The sequence below is a fragment of the Haliaeetus albicilla genome, chromosome W (genome assembly GCF_947461875.1).
Source record: "Haliaeetus albicilla chromosome W, bHalAlb1.1, whole genome shotgun sequence".
In the NCBI taxonomy this organism is placed as follows: domain Eukaryota; kingdom Metazoa; phylum Chordata; class Aves; order Accipitriformes; family Accipitridae; genus Haliaeetus; species Haliaeetus albicilla.
In genome coordinates, this window is record NC_091515.1 from 525,075 (window position 1) to 548,201 (window position 23,127).

The following is a 23,127-nucleotide window of genomic DNA, read 5'->3' on the forward strand; positions in this document are numbered from 1 at the left end:
ACCCTTTCCCACATTCCCTTTTACCCTATTACGTTTTTGGTCCCGATATACATCAGTTTAGTTTGATTCTGATTTAATTTTCCTGTGTGCATTTTATCCATGTACTAAGTAATAGAGCGAACCTCACCATTGAATTCTGTGAAGTGGCACTTTTATACAAATTTCTATGAAATAATTTTTCTATTGCTAATACAATTGGAGGTGATTCTTTAAGCAATTCAAACCCCTCTCTCTCATTTTTAATTCCCCCTGCGACAGGCAGTTATCAGATGAATTAAGTGAAATCCTGAATGTACAAGGCACCTTTAGTAACAGAAATACCACCTTTAGTAACAGAAACACACTTAACAGCAACATTTTGTATGCCAGAACAGGAGGAAAAAACAAATTATGCCAAGAAAATTCTTCCTTATTTTAGAGATGATAGGAAATTTGCCATGAGTCATCACCTAAGATTAAGTTCTTAGTTACAAAGATGGTTATTTGTCATAAAGATATGTTTGTTAAGATAGATTTAAGAAAAGCTTGTGTGTACAGTGTTTAATGGTTGCCTGTCAAAATTCTGCAGCTACATCTGTAGAAGAGAAGGCAGCTGCTCTCAAATAACGGAGGCTGCTCCTGTGCTCATGTCAACGTTAGAGTATACAAGTACAGATAAAAGATATTAAATGTTACCAGAATAACATTTTTATCTTCTGACAATCTGTAAACAATAGTGCAACACTTTAATGCCATCACAGGCTTAAAAGTTATGCTTAATTTAATTATATTATTTATTGATCTATGTCTGCATCAATTTATTCACATTCATTTTCAATTAAAATAGACTATAATGTATTTATTCACAAAATAATAGTTCTAGAGCACCACTTCCATATATCTACTTCAAAGTTCTTTATAAAGGAGCCTAAAATTGCAATCCTCTTCATACTGTTTGGAAGAGTACAGACCAGAAAAGGAGAGCCAAACCTCGGTCACCCACCCAGTGTCTTTTACTTTTGCTACACAGCTGAAAATTTAGCACTACATTTCCTGACACGTATTATTGAAATACTTTCTAATTTACCTTCTATTCATAAAACAGTTCAAGAACATTATTTTATTTACTTCTCAGAACAACACCACCAGCATCTTGGTTTTCTATAGCCCAGAAAACAGTAATGCAATAGAACTGCCACTTCGTAGAAATGTAATCAACATCAAACCCAGGATAGCTTTATATTAGCTATGGTAGGGAAAAGAAAAAAGGAAACAGAGTGGATTTTTCTCATAATTTTGCCTCACCCTCTCCTTAGGTATGACTGTTATACCCAGTCACAAGGGCTATACGCAGGCACACACTTGCACACTCTTTGCGGTTCTAATAAGTCTACTAAAAAAGGGAACTGAAAGTTACGTCTGCCACCCTGTCCTTAACTCACCCGACAATGATTTCATAGCAAAGCCCTAAGAATACAGAAAGAATGACTGTTTCTTGGCAGTGTGTCCAAAATAAAGCTTCAGGCTGAGAGTGCACATCACTTTCCTCCCCCCAGTAGTGGAACAGTATTTATGGAGTAATAATACATGATTGCCTGGGGCAGGGGAACAAACCAGGCTTTAAAGCAAGATGGAGTGGCAGCTGAACAGCCACACAGTCAACAACCATGCAGGCTCACTGACATTATGGAACAGAGCATCGTTACTTGGGCTAATGGAAGTCTGGGTCCATAAACTCATTCAGAACAGCACTTTGTGGACCCAGCAAGAAGTTGTGGTCCTATCAAGCCCCTGGAGCAGTGAACCTGTTCATCAGCAGGGCTTATCTTTGCAGAAGAGGGCAGCTACGTTCACCTCCAGTATGCCTGCTGATCTGCGTACTGGCAAGCTCTACCCTCAACACCCTCTGTGGTGGGTTGACCCTGGTTGGATGCCAGGTGCCCACCAAAGCCGCTCTATCACTCCCCCTCCTCAGCTGGACGGCGGGGAGAAAATATAACAAAAGGCTCGTGGGTCAAGATAAGGACAGTTTAATAAAGTGATAGCAAAGGTTGCGCGCGCAAAAGCAAAGAAAAAACAAATGATGTTATTCTCTACTTCCCATCAGCAGGCGATGTCTAGCCGCTTCTCGGGAAGCAGGGCTTCAGTACGCGTAGTGGTTGCTCCGGAAGACAAAATGCCCCCCCTTCCGTCTCCCTTAACTTAGCTTTTATATCTGAGCTGACGTCATATGGTATGGAATATCTGTTTGGTTGGTTTAGGTCAGCTGTCCTGGTTATGTCCCCTCCCAAGATCTTGCCCTGCCCCAGCCTGCCATTGAGGGGGGGTAAAAATGTTGGAGAGACAGCCTTGATGCTGTGCCAGCACTGCTCAGCAGTAGCCAAAACACTGGTGTGCTATCAACACCTTTCTAGCTACTGATGCAGAGCACAGTGCTATGAGGGCTGCTATGGGGAGTATTAACTCCATCTCAGCCAGACCCAATACACCCTCCAATACCCCTCCTTGCCAAGAGGGCAAGCTAAGGGCTGGCTTGTGCACCCCAACACCACAGGTGCCAGCCCAGGAGTCTTCCAAGACAGAAACAGAGAAATGAGTAGTTACAGCATCCTGGTTAAATTTGCATCAAAATATTCAATTTAGAGGGCCAATCCACAATTTATTACCTCCTAAAACATGGACAGAGGTAGCTGGGTGGATGCTTTTCCTTCCCTCAGGTAGCATCAGCAGGCATGAAACAATAAATTGCATACCACTATATTCAAGCTCCTCGAGATATTATTTTTTAAATTATTTAAAAAATGGAGCTCACAAATTAGGACAGGCTGAGATGCATTTATATCCTTTTTATGCCCACAAAGCGTAACTGGAATACATGAAACTTTCTGGATAAACTCATTTTGACTGAAGTCTATCCTCTGCAAATATTAAACCTGTATCAGGATTTCCATCAGGGGAAGCGAGAAACGAAACAACTCAGTTCTTCAGTTCACTGACAATGACAAATGCATGTAGAATCTGTTGTCTTTTAATGCACATCAGAAGCACTTACAGCAATAGAAACTACACTGGCCAGCAGCAACACTGGAAAACAAAACAAAAAAAATTTTGAACAAAAACTAACCACCAAGTTATACCTGCTCCAGTTACAGAGAACTTGGAGGAGGGGGGCAGAAACACCAGTGCTAAAGCAGTTAGTTTTGGAAGCGTCTGCATTCCTCTCTACTTTCTTCTCTCCACGTTTGCCTACACTGCAATGGCTCATGCTGCCCATAGCTTTCTACAGATCTCCACCTCAGCAGCTCCCATGCTCTTACTGCAGCCACAGCCTCCAGCCAAACCATTACCCCAGGGGGGCTGGCTGCCCCCCCAGTCCTGCTCTCCTGAATCCAGAGCTGGGGAGAAGGCATTTGCCCCCTCGCCACAGGCAGGGTCCTTTGAGCCCGCTGCGGAGCGGGCACAGGACAGGAACGGCTGCCTCACCAAGGGGCACCCGCATGCATGGGGACATGTGGACAAGTCAGCGTGTCACCGCAGACTGTCCTGAATTGAACATTTGAGGAAAACACCTCAATAGACCCTGGCTCCCATTAACCGGGAACAGCTCACCTTTCCACCCACAGCTATAGCTACACCAGTCACCGCACACAGCTGATGGAGGGGGTCCACAACATCAGGTACCTGTGGTCCTCCTGTCCTTCCTGTTGCAGCCAGGTGATGCACCACATCCATGAGCTACCAAGCAGCTTTAAGCATACGCTCATTTTCAGCCAAACTATCTCCCTGAACCGACACGCAGTTCTGCTCATCCTTCTGCAAGAAAGCAGATCCATGCCAACAGGGCATGGCAAGCAGGAAACAGGACCACAGCAGCTGTGACTTAAGACAGCTTAAACTGTCACGAGTTTGCACCTAATGGTGCAAGAGCCAGCCCTCTTAAACAGTGATTTTTGTCACTTTCAATTGCATCAACATGTGCTGCTCATCAGCAAGTGTTTTGAATTCCTTATCACTAGTACTGACCACTCCCCTCGTCCGTCCCCCCCCCCCCCCCCCCGGGCTGCTCCAATCCAGTGGCAACACTGAACTGCTGCAGTAAGGGCTACGTTTTACAAGAAATGCTTCTAGCAACCACATTAGTTTTGACATGGTTATGTAGTGTCAGAATCTCCTCACATCTTATTATCAATACAAAAATAACTGTTGTGCTACCAAGATGTGCAAAATGTTCTTCCAAGTTTTCTCAGGGGCAAAAAGTACTGTTAGCAGCCCTCATATTCCCCATTTCATTGGTCTTACCTTCCATAAAACTTGGGGCATATTCTTAACCATAAATTCTTATTTATGTATTTATTTTTACCAACTAGGTGAAGATTTGGACAACTGCAAGAGGGGCAAGTAAGCAGCTGGGACGAAAGGTAAAGCTCCAGGAAAAGAATACCGCCTGGGGCAGCACAAGGGCCCTCACACCACCTTCCTTCCCATTTAAGTTTGCTGCTGCCCTAGCTGTCCCCTCCTGGGCATCCAGGCCAGGACTGCCTGTGCCAGCAGGCACCAGCATGGCTCAAAACAACTGCCCTAGGCTCCCTCACACCTGCCACAGTCTGCCCATGGCTCTGAGCACCCGGATTAGTCTCTGACAATTCATGACAAGTTACCACACATTGTCACTCAAGGAGACACTCAAACCTCAAAATTGGTTTTGTTTTTCACTTACATAAATTATTGTTTCAATTGTAATTTCTGCAAAAGCAAAAAAAATCGCTGTGGTGTCTTTAAATGTGCAAAAACTCCATGTACTGGACAAATACAGAACAGAAAGATGGTCCATGACCTTAAGAGGTAATGACCCAAGCATAAGATGAGATACAACAGAAACAGATGGGTGAATACAAGGAACCAACAAACAGCACCAGACAGCATGATGGGATATATATTGGCACTGGTCCCTTTGGCTGTTAGCTGGGCATTTGCAAGCTTCACCACCAAAACAGAGTTTTATCATGACCAACACAGTTGAAGGACAGTAAGCAAAACTTGTTTAAAAATTTAATGGATTATTGAGAGTGCCAGAGCTCACAAAGCAATCACTGACAGTAGCTAACAACCTCAGACAATTGAGAGCAATAGTTTCAAAGAAAGTAGGGTGACATGGTCAAAGCAGCAAGTTAGGGAAATTGGTCATTCTGCAACAAATGAATCAATGTATACCAACCCAAGCAAGAAAAACAGGATGTGGAAGTAACTGAGATGTGTGATGGTGAGAGGCAAAGGAGGGCTCCAACTTATTAATTTATGCTGAAGAAATTTGCAAACTTCACAGACCGGACATGCAGTCACAACTGATGCAGGCATGCAACACAGGCAGTGATGCTGCTGTGAACAGAGAAATGCGAAGCAGTACAGGGCTCAAGTCCAAGGGAGAGATCAAAACTTTTAGATAGTTTGAGCTGAAGCCTAGACATCCATGAGAGATCCAAACCAAAATCATGGCATCTATGTTGGACAAGAGAGGCATGACCCACACCAACATTTAGACTCACATGTTATCAGCACAGACATGGCCAGATTTGTAGCTGCAGATGGGAAAATGAGTATGGGAAAAGCCCAGGAAACTGACATGCCCAGAAACAGATTCTTCTGTTTCACCAGCTGGTAGGAATATACTGAATTCATAGCTCTGTATGCAAAAAATAAGCTATTCAGCAGCAATACCACTTCCTAGCCATAACCCCAGTCTTGTGGCCTGCTCACTGCCTTCCTGTGAAACTTCATCCAGCTCTCTGTTTCTTAGAGCCTCCTTCATACCTCAGGGAAATGGACAGAAGACTACCTTGGAAAAGGGCGGGATGGGAAATAAATAAAGGGCGGGATGGGAAATAAAAAGTCAGAGAGCCCTCAGCTGGTCATTCATGCTTCAGAGCAAAATGCCCAGAAAGGTCAGTTAGCAGGATCAAGGAGAGCAGCGTGGAAGGAGGGAATCCCCAACCATCCCGCTGTCAGAAAGGTCTAATCATACCTCCGTATGAGCAGTGTTACCATCCCATTTGGTGTCAAGAGCTGTAGATCCTTCACATTCACACAGCATTTCACCTTACTAGCTCTGTTCGCTATGTTCTGAATCGTGCAGGGAGAGGTACCAAGCACCTTAAGGATACATGTGCTGTTATCAACAACAGTTGACTTCAGTAAGCCGCAGTGTTTAATGGAAAGGCTTAAGCAAAGCTTAAAAGTTAATGATTGAGCAGCAACTTTATTTTGCAACATAAGATGCAAGGCTTTCCCTCACAAGATGCTTTAGTATTTTCTTCTTTTAAAGCAGTAATTTCTGCCTTCCTTTCACTCAGCCCCACAGAGTAGCATATGATTATGAGACAAGTGGTTTTTTTAAAAAACGAAATGCCTGCCTTCATATCATTTCTTTAATAAAAATTGGGTTTACTCCTTCTTCAAAACCCAGGAAATTTTTCCTTTTTGAAAGGAAAAAGAAGTACTGAATTCCAATAGGTTATTCTGAATTTACAGGAGTGAAGTTTCACTGGCAGTTCAGTGAAAAGCTGACAGAGCAGTAAAACATGTTCAACTCATTTGGGAGATCTGCAGAAGTTTTAAGAGAAAAAGACACTAACATAACACAAGCACTAATTCTCATTCAACAAAGACTGAAAACAGACTAAGAGAAGAGCCATTTGAAATCTAAAGTGCCAGATATCCTTAAATGTATATGCACAATCCCAGCCCTGAAAATTTAGGACAGAAAGAAATACTTGAAATACTTCACACAAAAGAGAAACTCCACAAAGGAAAGCTTCTCCAAGTCTGTCAGACAGCTGTTTTAGCATCGTACTTGCAAACAAGGGGTAAGCCAGCTGGACTTTTGTAATGAAATACCCACCTATGGCTGTTGTATGCTTTCCATAACTACAAGATGACAACATAGTTATAAGGCTCACACTGTTGGGCAGAGTAGCAATGAGAAGAAACGATACAATTACACTGGGACTGTTGATTAGTTCAAATGAAGTAGAAATAAACACACAATGCATCCTGGGAAATTGTCAGATATGGACCATCTTTCAACTATAAGATATGAGACCTTCCTCAGTTTAGGAGGAAAAATTAATATATATAAAAAGTAGAAGCTGCTGATCATTTCAATCCATTCTGCTTAGGCATTTAATGTGATCAGTAGAAGAGGAAGAAAAGACAGAAGTCTGCCTCAAATATTTAAGACCAAAAGGTTTTCCTTAGAAGATTTTGTCCACATGCCCCTTTTTCTTTTAAGGAGATCAGATGCAAGTGAACTAGCAGATCATAGTAGATAGCAGGCCAAGTGGAGAAAATCTGAGTGGCTGAATACAGTCACTTCCTTTTTCAAACAATAAGAAACATTTTAAATTTTTCTATCTGTACACAAACTTTTCTACTGAGCAATTACCTGATGAAAATTATTTTTCACTATGACATTATAAACTTCAGGAATTATTACTAAGTCCTCTTACTCATTAGCAAGACCACATACTCGAATAAGCAGTATTTCTCCATTTATAGGTACTGAAACACATACCCTGTGCATCCTGAAGAACATGATACGTATAAATGGAGAAAACCCTGCTGATTTTTGAAAAGCAGGAAAGCCTAATTCCCTCGAAAGCCATCCGAGTACCAGTGTGTGGTAAAATCTGAGGAAATTCTCTGGTGCCCTCTGCTGCCAGCTACGAAAAATGAACTAGACCTGACCTAGCTGGTTCCTCACATGCAGCCTGCTTGGGGAGTCTCTGCAGATCCACCCTGCGGGAAGCCTCCCTGCATAAAATTGAAGACACTGCACCAATTTAATGAATATACTGATACACCTTATGCCCACTCTTGGCAGCTTAATACTGCTTCATTTCACTCACCAGTTTGAGGCAAAAACAACATTAAGGTTTCATAAACAGAAATATCTATTATCCAATGTATTTCTTGTGAGCAGGCTTTAACCTCTTCAGGTAACATCCCCCTCTACTAACCACTAGTCATACATTTCGGACAAGTCTTTGTTTTGCTGTCCCTTCAAGTGCTTTCTTGAAGTAGAGCCCGAAACATTTTCTGTGACCGTAGTCTGAGATTACGTGCCTAGAGCTCCTGGCTCGCTCTGCCATCACCCGCTGCTCCTCTGACCAGATCATGGGTCGCTGTCCCCTTCTGTTACACCAGTGAGACCAGGGTGTAAACCCAGTCACCCTAAGAACAGCTACAGCTAAAGTGACAGAGTAAGGTCAAACTACAGCGCAGCGATGAAATGAGCCGCTGGAGCAGACAGACAGGAACTCTGGCTTTTTATTGCTTGCAAATATACACAGACTGCAGTGTCTTTACCTTTCTTCAACACCACCATTGATGATGTCTTGAGGAAAACGGCTAAACAGTGAAGGGTCTTCCCTCAGGACTACCTGCTGTCACAATTACTTGAGCATACATCTTGCAAATCTCTCGGGAAAAGCTTAAGACAAGAAAGTACAAGGGGACTTACCAAACAGTAGGAGTGAGAAGGAAGCAGACAGCTCTGGCTCTCACAGTTACTGAGGTTATATTATATATTGCAAGTACTGAGGATGTACTACCACTGACAACTTCTACTTTCAGAAAACAACCACCTCTTCCTACATTTGGTCCATTTCTTCTCCTCTCCAGGCAGGCATGCGCACCAGCTTTAGACGCAACACTGAATGAGTTCATTTCAACATTGGCTCAAGGCTGCTCTGATTGCCTTGTAGTTATTATTCAAGCACACCAATTTAATAGGTAAAGCACAAGCTGCATGTGGTAGCTGAAGTAGTGCACGTGCTATCTTGTCAAAGATATTGCTTTCTTCAGGACATCCTCATCATCTAATATTTTATATTTTACTGTCAACCTCTAATTTTTTTAATTTTTTTTTTTTACTCCTTTGCCTTCCAAAGTACAGCTTGGTTTAGATTTAATGAAGCTCTCGATTGGTTTCTTTCCCTTCCCCCTGCTCTGTAAGTAACTTGTTAACTTCTACTATACTAGAAAAATTTTCCATTTTTTCCATTGCAAATTGAGCTGTCATTTAGAATGTATTGCTAGCAAACTCACCCCCTCCAATGCAGTACTGTAACAGCCATGTGTTCAATCATTCATCATTTAAAAAAAAAAAAAAAAAAGACAGTGGTGATAGGAACTGATCGTGGTTTCATCCCAACACCTACTAGAGCACTCAATTCAAGTTCGCAAGAATAAAAGGTCTTATTTGATTCTTATTTTTCCTGAAGTACCATAACACATCAAGATTTTCTAGTGAAATTCAACTTGGATTGCCCAATGCTCTCTCAAAACATAGTAAGTGCATGGCAAATGAGAAAATTAAATAGCTACGGCATGCACAAAGCAGAGGTAGACAGTGAGCATTACTGCTCTCTGGGTAAGACTAAAACACTTCCACTGGTCAACAGCATTGCACTCAAGAAGTGGAAGGTTTGTATTGCTTTGAATACTTCATTTCTCAAAGCCTTAAACCAGCAGAAAAATGGTTTTCTATACTTCCCCCCCCCCACACCCCCAACTAGAAAAAGGAAAAAGAAACACAGTATGAACTCTATCCTACTTGAGCAACTGCCATCTAGTCAAGTGGCTTTGTTGAATTTGGTCATTTGAGAGGTTTGCAATGCAGAACTCTCTAGTTTTGCTCCACCTCCAGGAACTCCCTGAGACAGGCTATATGCAGTATTTTCACTCTGCAATAGATGTCATTTTGCGCTACGGAAACATTTCTCCAAAAACTACTTCTATGAATCTAGCTAATGTAACATTTTACCGGGTAAGGTTTTTGACTAATGGCTGATATCAAAATCCATTTTGTTAGGCCACGACAAAAAATAATTTAAGAATTTGAGTTTTGTCTATTTTTACATACGTAAATAATTTTAAAGAAAACAGAAGTTATGGATAAAACCCCTTCTTTGTTGAGCTATGCATTAAACAGCCAGCAGAGTGAGCGTTCCTGCTTGCTCAGATAGCACTGGTGAAGCACTGAAGAGGCAGTTCATTATGAATCAGTTGCTTTTTAAAAATTGTTTCATTAATTTTTGAGAGCAACTCACTTCAATTAGTCTGCCTCCACTTGACAAAGGAGATATCAGTATGAGAAAGAGAACAGGCTGTTTTTAAAACCCAGTTCCAAGGTAGCACACTCACTAAGGGGAATAGTTCCAGGGGTATAGCTGTCACCAGAATACTTCCATTAGTTAAAACAACATATACCATAACTCATATTGGACTAGAAACAGCAATATTGGACTTAAAAGAATAGCTAAAAGGTAAACATCTATCTTTGTCATGTGCAAGGCCTATTCACAGTCACACGTGCTCTCCTTCCATTGCCAATCCACAGTAACAGAATACATATGAAATAAAGAATTCAGCCACATTTCAAGTAGCCTTGCTCTCAACAGGGGTGCACATATGATTTAAAATACCACCAGAAGCCTGGAGCCTGCATGACATAGCACTAACGCCACTACTGCTAAATCACTGATCTTAGACACAGGAAACGAGGACAGAAAAAAGGCCTGCATCTTGGCTGCACCTTTCAAGCTGCAGGCTTTTCAGAAAAGAGCAGGTAAAAGCAATAAACCAGAGGCAACCCATAATAAGCTATCACATCATTAGAGGTGTAACTTCCCATTAATGAAAAAGATCCATAATTTTAACTGAAAAGCACTTCACCTTTTTCAACTTCCAGACACCACAATTTCCACTCACTTCATGACTTAGAAGGCAAAAGTAGCAACTAAGAAATTCCATCAGATATACCCCTTCACAGTATACACAAAATCCTTTCTTTCATTCCAAAACTGGTAGTTGAATAAGAACATCCACACCATAGCATCTTATTTCACGCAATCAATAATAACCAAAAGACATTTTCTTCTCATTTATACATAAGCATTCACCTTTATTACTTGTGAGTGCATTTGTGTGTATATGCAGGAACTGTATTTATAAGGAGTGTCACCACTGTGCCAAAAAACTCAATAGCCAGCCCAGTACTATCTTCAGAAGTGTTGTATTTTACTTATTTAGATTTTTTTTTAAGGGGGAAAAAAAACAATCAAAAACTCAGGCCCACACTGGACATACCTTCAGGGAAAGATACAAACTTGTCCACTGAGGCAGACCATGCTCAGCAAACAGAACAAGTCACTAGAGAAGTAATTCTACTTAGATATTCAGGAGAGGAAATTTCATTTTATATTCCAAGGTTCTCTAGGCAGTGGATGCATTTGCATGCAGTGACTTGCACAGTGCAGCCGCAGCCATGATGATACTCATAGCATCATTCCTAATATGCAAATAAAAAACAAAATAGTAATAAATAATAATAATTGTTCAGTATGTTGCTGATTAATTACATTATAATTTGCATTATTAATTACATAGAAGGACACAAATACTAGCTGAATTCATTAAGACATTACATCTAAGAAGTTGAGGGGGAATTAAAAGGAAATAATGTAAAATAATAATGTATATATTATAATATAGTATATGTCAGGTGGTAAATATACATGCCAATACACTAGACAGCTACAAGATTGTAATGAAATTCATCACGTTTAACCATCACCTCGGGTTGCTCATAGCTACTATTTCATTCCACATTCCAGTATGCTTTGTGTCACTGTAATCATAATTCTATAAATTTCTGAACTCTTATATATCATTAGTTACTATCAAAATGATTTCATAAGCCAAAAAGAACTTCAAAAAAGCAAAATCAAAAGCACTGAGTTTTCTTTATTGTTTCAGTCTTCAGAAGAAAAACACTAGTTTCTCCAGTGCTCTGCACTGGTAAGAGACTTTCCTTGGATTTAATCAGGCAAGAAATGGCTTTCAGACTCTGCAAGCCTACAGGCAGTGTTTTATAATGGTAAAGTTGATTAAAAACGGTAAGGAAAACCCTCAGAGGTGCAAACACAATGCATGCCTTGTAGTTAAATTTTTCATAGTTAGTTACATGGTAACTTACTATTCCGCCCCAGCCTTTAAGCCCTGCATGACCCTACCATGAAGAGGCACATCAGCTCCTGGGGCCCTTGACTTTGCAACTCTAACATGTTTTCAAATGACTTTAACTCATTCTACTATCTAAAATATTTAGCAGCCACTTGACCTTTCTCCCAAAAAGGATATTACAAAGATGAGGAATTTGACCTCAACAACTTGATTTAATTTCTGAAAAGAGACAAGAAAACATGTATTTGTCCATAATCCAGAAGCCCCAGCTAGGAACAACATGCGGCAATCCTAATGTTTCATAGCATATGGGATGCCACGAGTGTGTTAAAATCCTCAGACAGTGCTGTTGCATCTTTGGGTGCTGACGACTTCTTTTCTGTGACAGCAGCAAACACACAATGCAACCCCGTAAGTCAGCCCTGTCCAAATCTACACCGGGATGAATCACAAGGCATTTTCCTCCTGTCTCGAATGTTCATTTTTCACAGCAAGGCCTATGAATATGCACGCTTCCAAAGACGGAGCCACTCACTGTGAGGAGCCGCCTCAGAGCTTTGCCCCTGTGCCCCCCTCCTGCCGCCCTTGCTGACACACACCCGCAGCCCCAGCAGCATTTCCCGGCCGTCCTGGCACCTTCCGTGCAGGAGGGACAGCTGCCCCACGAGATGCTGCAGCGCAGGGCTGGGCTGGGCTGCTGCTCCAGCGGCACGTCCCCTGGGCAGGGGGTGAGGGACCACCTCCCGTGCAGCCTGGCAGACAGCGCTGGCACCCAGGGAAATCCAGCCCTGACCCCGCCGCCTGCCCGGGGTGGCCGCCGTCTCCTGCCCATCTTTCCGCAGGGCTGGGAGGCTCCGGAAGGTCAGTCGGGCAGTCACCTCCCAAGGGCGGGAACGGGAGTTTTGGGGCAGGCGGTCTCCAGCTATCGCAGGTAAGAACGGGAATGAGGGAAGCAGGAAGATTTAAGAGGAGACCAGCTGCTGTGAGAGACCTCTTCCATCCCAAGTACGGAGAGGACGTTCAGGAGTGGAAGCACAGAACTCTGCTGTTCCTTCGTCCCCCAGCCGCGCTGCTGGGTGCACCAAGGGGTGTTCTGCACCCACCAAGAAGATCCTCCACACGGCCGACTTGGCTATTTCATCCTTTGCCGCATCTGCTGACCACGGTCTCGGTTACCACGCGCTGCCCAGCAGCCAGCACCCGCTGCCCTTACAGATTCAAATGATCTACTTTCACATCAGATATTATTAGCCTGTGGCTGTGTGCTAAAAGTGACACCATAACAAAAATCAACTTGGAAGAGACTTGTAATCTCATGGAAATTATTTATGGGAGAGGGAAACAACGGAGTGTCAGGGTCCACATCCACACCAAGAGAAGAAAACACACACAGACAGGATTAGTTATCCCTATTATTTAGGGATCCTGAATATACGCTACATAATAAAAAACTATGCATACAGGTCCAATGCCTGCAAATTTTCCTTATCCTCTTTCTTAGGTCAAACATTACATGTTTCTCCTCCACCACCCCAAATGAGAATTTAATCACCTACTCCATGCTGAACCTAACAGAACTGTTAATGGGATAGTTATTACACAATGCACGCTCAACAGACACTATCTGTAGCAACTTAAATCATACTTAAGATTCAAGCAGCATGAAATGTTAATATCTCAGCAAGGTATGCAAGGCCCCTAAAACAAACAGAAAGATTAAATTGGCACCTTAGCCAAAAAAAAGAAAACTTTCTGAAAGCTTGCCAACACAGCAATACAAGCATTTCACTGAGTTCATAACGTATGATGCCATTAGTCTCAACTTTTACTAAAGAACTGTTTAAAACAAAGTTAAAAACTTAAGTTGGGAATATGTTTTTAACTCTCCGGTTTTATGGAAATCCTACTGACCTGAGACCAATTTACTTAAATATTTAAGGGCCACATCAATAGAACTCAGTTCAAATTTCACTTAAGTTTTGATATTATGCATTTTGAAAGATAAAAGGTATTTTTACAATTTATCAATTTCTAAGCAAGTTTTAGGAGTTCTTTTGAACACAACATCTTAAATATTTACAAAAGTTCTATGAGAAGTATGGCCAAAGGAGATACTACAATGCCAGGGATTCAGCTGTAAAGTTTCCAATGTATTCTTTAACAAATCAAATGAACACTAAAAAGGTTCCCACTTCTTTCAGATTACTTCTGTGAATTTGCCACAGCACTTCAATATTTATATAAAGTTCCTCTTAATGAGCAGATTCAATATTCCAACCACTAGTTTTGTTTTGTTCAAAAGAAGTGGTAAAATTTAATGCTCTGGAAATAATGCAGAAACAAAATCCAGCCAATTAAATATAACAAGTAACCCAAAAATCTGTAATTTTATGAAAAGGCCAAATTAAACAAGATCTAGAAAAAGCAAAGTTAGCACATAAATATGGCAATTCTAGGGTTAGCATTTGCAATAGAAATCTTGTATTCCCTGTGCCTTAGTCCCATCTCTTCTCTAGAATTTGCTCCTCCTCTCTTTTATTTTGGTACTGCAGCATCTCAATGCCAACTGCAGGAGTCTATGAGGTAGATGCTAATGTTGTGAGCAAGCAGTAGTACTCCTATAGTGCGACCCAGTGACACTATTAACAGTACTACCTCGGATCTCATCAGCAAGCACTATGTGTCCAACCACATCTACATATGAGCTGCTTCTTTTGTTGCTGATGGTCAGCATCAGAAGCTGTTCTTCAAAATAGCAAATTTGGGGAAAGAAAATAAAAAAGCTTTGTCTTACCATATTCTGCACACAGCTACCAAAGGAACGTTTGTTGCAAATTTCACAAAAGAAATTAAAGTTTATTAAACTTTTAATTGCTGCTTTCATGTAGTTTCAAGCTAGATATGCAAGCTAATGAACAATTTGTAAGCATCATTAAAGAAATACAGGAAAATGCACAAGGGAGGCTCATTTATACATTAAAAATCAGTAATTTCAATAAAAGCTAAACTGGATACCCCTCATTTCAAACTGATAAAAAACTTTTAAGTAGATTGGAACATTTGCAGTAAAGAATTTCCTCACAGTTAGGCTTGAGATCATGAAACCTGAATTAACTGGGGGCGGGGGGAGGAATCAATGCTTTTCAGTTCATTTTGGCTTCAGAATCAGCTTCTCCCCCAATTGCTACCTGATTTGATTCTTTAAGTCATTGCACAGCAAGCCTAGGCTTGGAAAAAAGCTATTCCTACGCCTGTGACTAATTCTTTCAAAACAAAAGACTTGAGAACATACCAAGTGACTGTATCTGTTTCTTTCCATTAAACCGTTTAAAACCAGTTTTCTTGTTTGACAATTATTATTTTTGGCCAAAGACTAGTGCAAACTATGGTCTGTTTGCCTCATCTTTTGATACACAGATGAACAGGGAAGCAATCATATGAAGACTGCCTTATGCACTCCAGAAACCTCTCTTTTTCCTCTCAGGTCCACAGTTTAAAACTCAAGGTGGTTCAAGGCTCAACTGGAATAAAAACCTGGACCTGCTATAGCCTAACAGAAAACCACTAGGTCAGCACAGTTCACTCTGAATTCTTTTCAACATTAGTACTTACTGCTAGCCTTCTCGTGGCATTGGCTGAACAGGAGAAAATACTTTTATTGCCTCTCTCTCTAAAAGGCACCATCCTTAGGAACTGCAACAGTGGTACCTGGATACGTCCAAGACCAAGACAATTCACAGTCTGGCTACCAAGTTAGACTTCAACGTCTGGCACCTGAGAGACTGGTACTGAAAGCCAGCAGGGAAAGTAGAGCTTCCTCAAAATAAGACAGAGGGTACTGCTGGCTTTTGGTCTTTCTTGTATTATGTGGGGCATGTGGGGAAATAGCTGGGAGTCATTTTAAGTATTGCCAAATACTGCCAAAGTCTGAGCTGCTCCTCACAAGCTTGCAGAGCTAAGGCAGACAGTGAACTCGGGAATGGCTTCCTGCGGCAGGAGAGGGCACGAACAGCCACTACTGTGATTAATGGCTTTCTTGCCAACACACAGTCCATAATTTGCATCGGTTGTAATCAAGTAATAGGATCTCTCATCACGTTTATGAACAAACAACTATAAAGCATCCTTGCTCTGCTAAGTTTATTCTGTTTAAATGCATAAAATAGTCAACGCAGAACACCTACCTGGCTCCAAAGATGTCTTTTTTTGCCAGATCAATGCCAGAAACCACCTTTACCCTGAGGATACGAGACTCCTCCTGTTAATAAAAAAGAAAACAGGTTTAATGTTTATTCTGTAATTCATTTTGAAGATCAACAGTCTGCAAGAGGTTAAGCTGTGAATGAACTCTCAGCCTTTAGATAGCAGGAGTCTTTCCTGCTAGGTAGGATTTTGAGAAGAAAAACCTCTGGGAAGGACATATACACTTTATCCGCTAAAGGACAGCCCAAATCCAAATATGAAGAGCATCCAATGCCAGTCAGAGCTGTAATAAAAGCAGAGTAAGAGTAGATAACAGTAATAATATCATAGTAATAATAATATAACAATAATAGTAATAAAAGTAGAAGACAATTTGCTGAACAGGGCCATTTCAAATCCTAAATTATCCATACTCCACAGAAATTCATTCTGCTTTGAGTCTAAAGCTGTCTCTTCAAACACAAGGGAAAATATTTGTAACATTTGTGTCCAATAATGCTAATACCTCTTGGTCAGAGATGTCTACGGTTTACAAAAAAAGTGAAGATTAAAAATAAATCCTTAAAATTACGTTTTTTTAAACCTGTCTCACCACCTTGGTATATACAGAGCTCAAAAACAACTTTCAGTGACACATGGCAATTCCTGAAGATACACATTACTAGGAGGACATCAACCTGATGCTCATTTTTACGTTAAGCTACTGAGGAACATCAGTATAAATGGTATTTTTTTACTGTATTTTTTTTTCACCCTGTTTGACCAGTTTATTTTTGCTACACAAAGAGGCCACTGAAATTAAATCTGGAAGGGATCCTACAGAAACAGGTTCTGCAGCCACCCCTATCAGTTATACCTTTTTCTCCTCTGATAAGCCTTCCAGTACTGCAAGATACAAGATTCAATTACAGTAATTTGAGACTCCATTCCTTGAAGCTTGTTCAGCAAACAGTAACATTTTCCTACAGGTTTATCCTGGCACGACCATACTACACCTAGTCTATTTGTTTTAGATAGCTAAAAGCAAGACACAGATTTGTTAGCTGTCTGAGATTTTTGAGATTATCAGGAAGGTTAGAAACACCCCAGAAGCAAAGCCGTACCTGTCCAGTCTAATACCATTCCTCTGGAAGGAGTCAGAAACAGATTACTGCAGAGAAAGAAAAACAAAAGTCTCATTGAACCTGTCTGCAGGGTGAGTTCCATCCTGACACACGTCCTGCTGTAGTAACTGTGCTGCATTAAAACAAAAGCTCGAGGATTTAAATCCTTTCTGAAAATTTGTTTGTTGGTATTCTTTCCAGCAGCACTTAACACTGTCCAAAGTAGTTTCTAATTAAGAAAACAGGATTTCTTCCCAAAAAAGCCTAAAGCTTACCAGAGAAGTGAACAAAATAGTATGCGAAACAGAACAATTCAATGGACTTATGTTAGTGGACACTGAACTTTTTTTTTTCTTATGTTAACATTTTTCAATCTGTTCATGTCAATACAACATGCCTGGTCTTCTAGAGCAGTTTTAATAGACAAAAGGCAATGAACTTGCAAATTGTGATCCAAGAAAATTCCTTCATTAAGAGAAGACGGCATAGAAAAAAAGAAGTCAGAAATGCGGACTATTCTGACTTTACTGAAGGATAAGAAGTTGTAATACTAAGTAGAGGGGGACGGAAAGAGGGATTTCTGACTGTTACTATATTATCAATGCTACTCAGATTTCTTCCCACAAAGTCCAACATCAACTTTGCTAGAGTGGCATCTTATTTCTGCACTAAAATCACCTCTGCTTATTAACTGAATTAAAACAACATACTTAAAAAAAAATCACAGAGCAGGAGGAAGTCCAACTACTGGAAGATCCCTAGTTCAGGTTCTGCAAGACACAAAAGATGATGCTCCCGACTATCTAAATAGATACTCAAAACCATAAACTATGACCAGTTCAAGTAGACCAGAAGATATGACCCTGTTCCATCCCTGCATGCAGGCCCTTAGCCTCTGCTAAATATTCCATTTTACCAAGCAGAAACAGTGCTTTTGCACATGTTTGTTCAAATTTTCGTATGCATAAGATATATGCATTATTTGAAAAAATAATTTAAACCCACCTCAGTTAGTAACAACCTCAACTTTTTTCCTTCAGTCAGTAAGATACTTCCTTTGATAACATCTATTGTATACAAGGAGCAAGGTGAATTTTGGATGATGGAAAATCCTTCTGCAGAACATGACACTTTATATATAGTACTCTGAACCATAGGAGTAGCCATTCAGACAGCTTGTCTTTAAAATAATTCCCTTGTAATGCACCAAACTTTTCTTATCTGTATCATTTTGTCTGAATGCATTCACAAAAGCAGCATAACAACACAGGTGCATTCATGTACACACATATGCATAAAAAGCATAATAAAAAAAATATTCCAGCTCATGTGACTACACAAAACCGCAAATTATATAGATGCAGGGTTCCCAAATTAAGCTTGCTCAAGCATCACCATGGGCCCCAGGCTGTGCACTGGCTGACACCTCAGATTTGATATCCCCTTCCTTAGCTGGGAATGCTGCCGGGGGGAAACAGCAAGACTGAAGGGCAGAAAAAAAAAAAATTAAAAAAATAAGCATTTCATATTCTTATGCTTGCTCCTTGTGTCCCAATTTCTTCAGTTATCTCCAAGTATGCTGTGACTAGGTAAAGAAAAGAGTTAAATTTTCACAGCAATAGAGAGGTAATCTCACCTCATTGTCCACCAAAAAAAAAACAGATAAAGGATTGCTTGGCTAGGCACAGGAGAGACTTGAAACAGAGCATCAATTACCTGACACAGGTTTCTACCCAGCCTTCTCTGAAAAGACTGTACAAGTAAAGAAAATTAGGATTTTGGTTGTTTTTTCTTGTAAACCCAGGGCACAACGATAGAGAGTAGCCAAGACAAGATCACTAAACATGGAAAAATTCTGAATGAGAAGACCCAGGATCCAAACCCCAAATAAAGTGATCCCTTCACAGCTTTGAGCCTGAGCTAATCTTTAGTAAGTAGCACTTGTGCTTGTTGAGATTAAGGACATGTTTACACATACATTTCTTTCATCGGAAAGTGCCAACTTAAACAGCTCTCCCCTCCATTTTATTCCATTCCCACCAAGGTCTTTCTGAACCTAGGTCAACACCTTAAGCTAGCGGAGCCCACAAACAACATGCCAACAAAACTGAAGGGGGGGAAGAAACAGACAGCCAGAGATGAAGGGTAGATGGAGGCATCTGCTTAAAAGCCAGCACTGCTATACAAAGATATATGTGGCACTAAAACGAGAAATTCGAGGCTTCAGTCTACAACACTCATTAATATTCAGCTGAGCTTAGAAAACGCTGACTTGCTTTTTATTTTTACTCCAAATACCTACATTTCCAGGATGGGGAAATCCTTATGTACAAGCATGGAGAACATCTTCACTGAGTTTTTGTGTCACCTGGACACACCCTCCAGATTAAATAATATTAAAAAAAAAAAGCCAAAGACTTAACTATCACTCCAGAATTAGCTAACTATAAACCAAGACTACTTGCCAGTAAAGCTAACACCTCTTGTAAGCCTTGGGCTCATTGCTCATGCTCTGCACTGGGTGATTGATGCCTCTGGAAAGTGTAAAACCCAAGTCAGTCATCCAGCACAGCCAAGTCCAGTGCCACCTATAAGTAGCTACGTGTACACTCACCAGCACCCAGTCTGATATATCCTGCAAAGACTGAGCTGACTGTATTTAGTAGGCAGGAAAACCCCAGACACAAGCAGAGAGTGGGATAAGGAAACAAATTTGGAGGATTAAGGAGAAGTGATATGTTGCGGAGCTATGGTTCTTGTTGGGATCCCATGCATGGGAGACAGGGTCTGCAGCGAGGCTGAAGGATACATGGAGGGACATACAGTTGGAGTCCTGATTTGTAAAATGAGTAAACGAACAAGACCACGTAGAGCAGGTTAATAAGGCTGATCAGAGAAGAGACATTGAGAAGCACAGCTCTGTGGGGACTTGGATCAGGGAACTAGACATACAAACCACAGGAGCAAAGCTCCCTAGGGAGGGATACACACACACACTTTTACACTCGCTCAGTGCGCTCACCGGAGCCTGACCAAACCGGCCATCAGAAGTGGGAAAGGAGGGCCTCCTTCAACACCACCACAGCTGAACCACCGCACATACTCTTCCTCAAGCATCAGATACAAAGTGGAAAGGGATGCTGGATAGGTCCCTGACCAGAGCAAGATGATTTTTTTGTTGGACTTAAAGGCACTCGCTTAATTAGCCTGTGCATGTCTTAAAAATTAAACAGATGCCACAAGACAACTGCAATGATGAGTTCTTTACAGATAAATAGCTTTAGGTACCACATGAACTGACATGCTGCTGAGCAGAAAGACAACCTTAAACTGTCTAGACAACAACCTGATACACACAAATCCAGTAGAGCACAATTTATTGGCAGTTAAATATCTTGACTGAAAGACTTTCATGAGTAATCAAACATCTAACTGATTCTCACAGAGCAGTTTTCCCAACACAAATAAACTCGAATTTTCTGGCAACTGTATCTAACATCCCTTTAAGTCAGTAAAAAGTGAAAAGAGACAATTGCTTACCACCCACCAAGGTGGTCAGGCTCAGGGACACAATCTTGGGATACTCCCTCCCTGCGGGTGCACCCAAGAAGCTGGCACCTACCTCACTTGCTCAACACCCCACCCCATCTTTCCACTAGCAGCCAAATTTTCCTTCTTGCAACATCACAGGGATCAAGAGGCAGGAACATACAAGTAGGACACGATAAAGGGAAGACAAGGTTAGGAAAGCTGAGACCATCTGACAGAAACACTGTTCTTACCAGAGGACTTCAGCTATTTAGGAGCCAGTTGCTGCTCGAGTTGCCATTCCCAGCACACTCTAAGGAAAAGGCAGCAGTCCACAAGAGCGCTCTAGAAACAGTTCATGGTCTGCAGTCCCCACTGGCCCACCCTAACCTACCCAAAATGAGTTAATACTTGGTCTTCCAAGGTCACTGCTCAACGCTGCATGTTTTCACAGCTTCGCTTCATGTCAACAGGAAGCAACCACTACACTGGTTGCATGGTCATAGCATTTCCAACAGCATCTGCACTAAAATGCAAAAGGGAATATGGGAATACTTGAAATCAACAAGATCTGTTTTCCTCTCCCCACTTCCCCTGTACTATGGATGGGAGCTTTTGACCTGGATTCCTTCCTCTTCATTTTATATTTAGTAATCACAGAGAACTGGTGCTTAGATGATTTAAATGCTATGACACTGACATCGGTTAATAGCAGCAACTTATCTGCTGCATCCATCTTTAAATCACTTTTCGTAATGTTGTCAAGTGGATATATAAAAGGCACTCTTCTGGTTCTACTCAGAGCTGAAAATATCTATCAAAGAGAAATACTCAGCTGGTGGTAAGATTAAACTGTATCCACCTTCTCTGCAATTCCTGCATGTCTGAAACAACTAGTATTAGCCACTGACAAATGGCAAACTAGACGAGATGGACATCTACCTCCACAATTTCTGTATTCCACTGAACGCTGTTCATTTTGAAAAGCATATATTCTAAGCTTCTTTTTGAAATGCACTGTTTGAAAAAGAAGTTAAGCTCACCCCACAGAGGAATTTTTCTAACATTTTAAAACCTTGCCTGTAGCACAGTAAGCCTGGAAGGGTCTCCTTAAAATGCCAGGTGCTGCCACTCCCTAGTCCTTTCAAGATCTGCACTTGAGCAACATAGCGGCTCCTGCTTCCAGAGGACAGGGCGTGCTCCTCCGCAGCAGTGACACCAGCTCCAGCACAGCCTGAGATCGGACACCGAAAACACATTCCTTCCTCGATGGGTTTTTTCAACTACAATGCAGAACATGTCTCTGAATTTAAAACTGTGTTGTTCAGAGTACTTTGATTAAAAACTTTTGCAATGCTGCTGCTAGAAATCCAAATCTGTACATGCACATCGGGATGGCCATTGTTGGCTGGCTGTTAGCAGTTAAGCAGTAAAATGCTTACATTTATGAAGCCTCACTTGTCAAAGTTATTTATATCTATATTCTTTCTGATCTCACCCCTCTAACCTTAGCCTACCTCACCCACTGCAGCAGGGGTGCCATAAAGCACTTGGTTAGGCATTAATGTCGAGTTCCACCGCTAATCACATTCATACTTACTTCTGCTTTGTCCAATGATTAACATGAAGTTTATGTATTCTTGCCTCCCTGAAAAATGTCAGAGGTTACATAGTTTTCTTCTTTGCTGAAGGATAACCTTTATACAGATTCTGTTTTCTCATCTGTAATTCACATTGCCATTTTAGAAGACTTAGCTGATTTATGTGAAACCAAGCTACGAAACCGAAAGCAAATCATGCAGCAAAAACCAGATTTCACCAACAATGAACAAAGCCTGTTTCACCTCAGAAAACAGATAAGGGAATACAGATGCATTTACAGATTTAGGAGACTTCTGTACATATATTTATGTGTACGATTCACACTTTTTAGTTCATTTTTAAATGAACAACACATTCACTTTCTCCAGGTGCTCTGAAAAGCAAAGTCATTTCTAATACCTATTAAACCATTCACATAAAGAAAACTTATTAAAAAGTCCTCCTGCCCTTGGATTAATAAAATACCCTGGAGCTGGGAAGTTTAGGGAAGAGTTATGGCAACAACAGGGAAAGAACGTGGGCAAAACAGCACCCCGAGCGGTGTGCTTCTTCCCCACTGGTGAGGACGTAACACCACCCCTCAGCTTTGCCCCTCCAAAGAATAATCCAGGAGAGGTAGCTTAGTCCACACCAGCTAAACCAAAACAGATGTGCTGTAAAAACCAACCTGAACACGTTTTGGAATACGCGT

General features: G+C 41.2%; 1 protein-coding gene across 4 annotated transcripts in view; it reads right to left on the bottom strand.

Annotated features, from left to right (window-relative positions):
* NEDD4L (NEDD4 like E3 ubiquitin protein ligase) overlaps positions 1-23,127 on the bottom strand; it is a 193,911-nt gene that overhangs the window by 135,521 nt on the left and 35,263 nt on the right. For all 4 annotated transcript variants that reach the window (XM_069775421.1, XM_069775423.1, XM_069775422.1 and 1 more), the window contains exon 2: positions 16,185-16,258. In XM_069775421.1, coding sequence (XP_069631522.1) covers positions 16,185-16,258 — 74 coding nt within the window. The remainder of the gene's footprint in view (positions 1-16,184; positions 16,259-23,127) is intronic.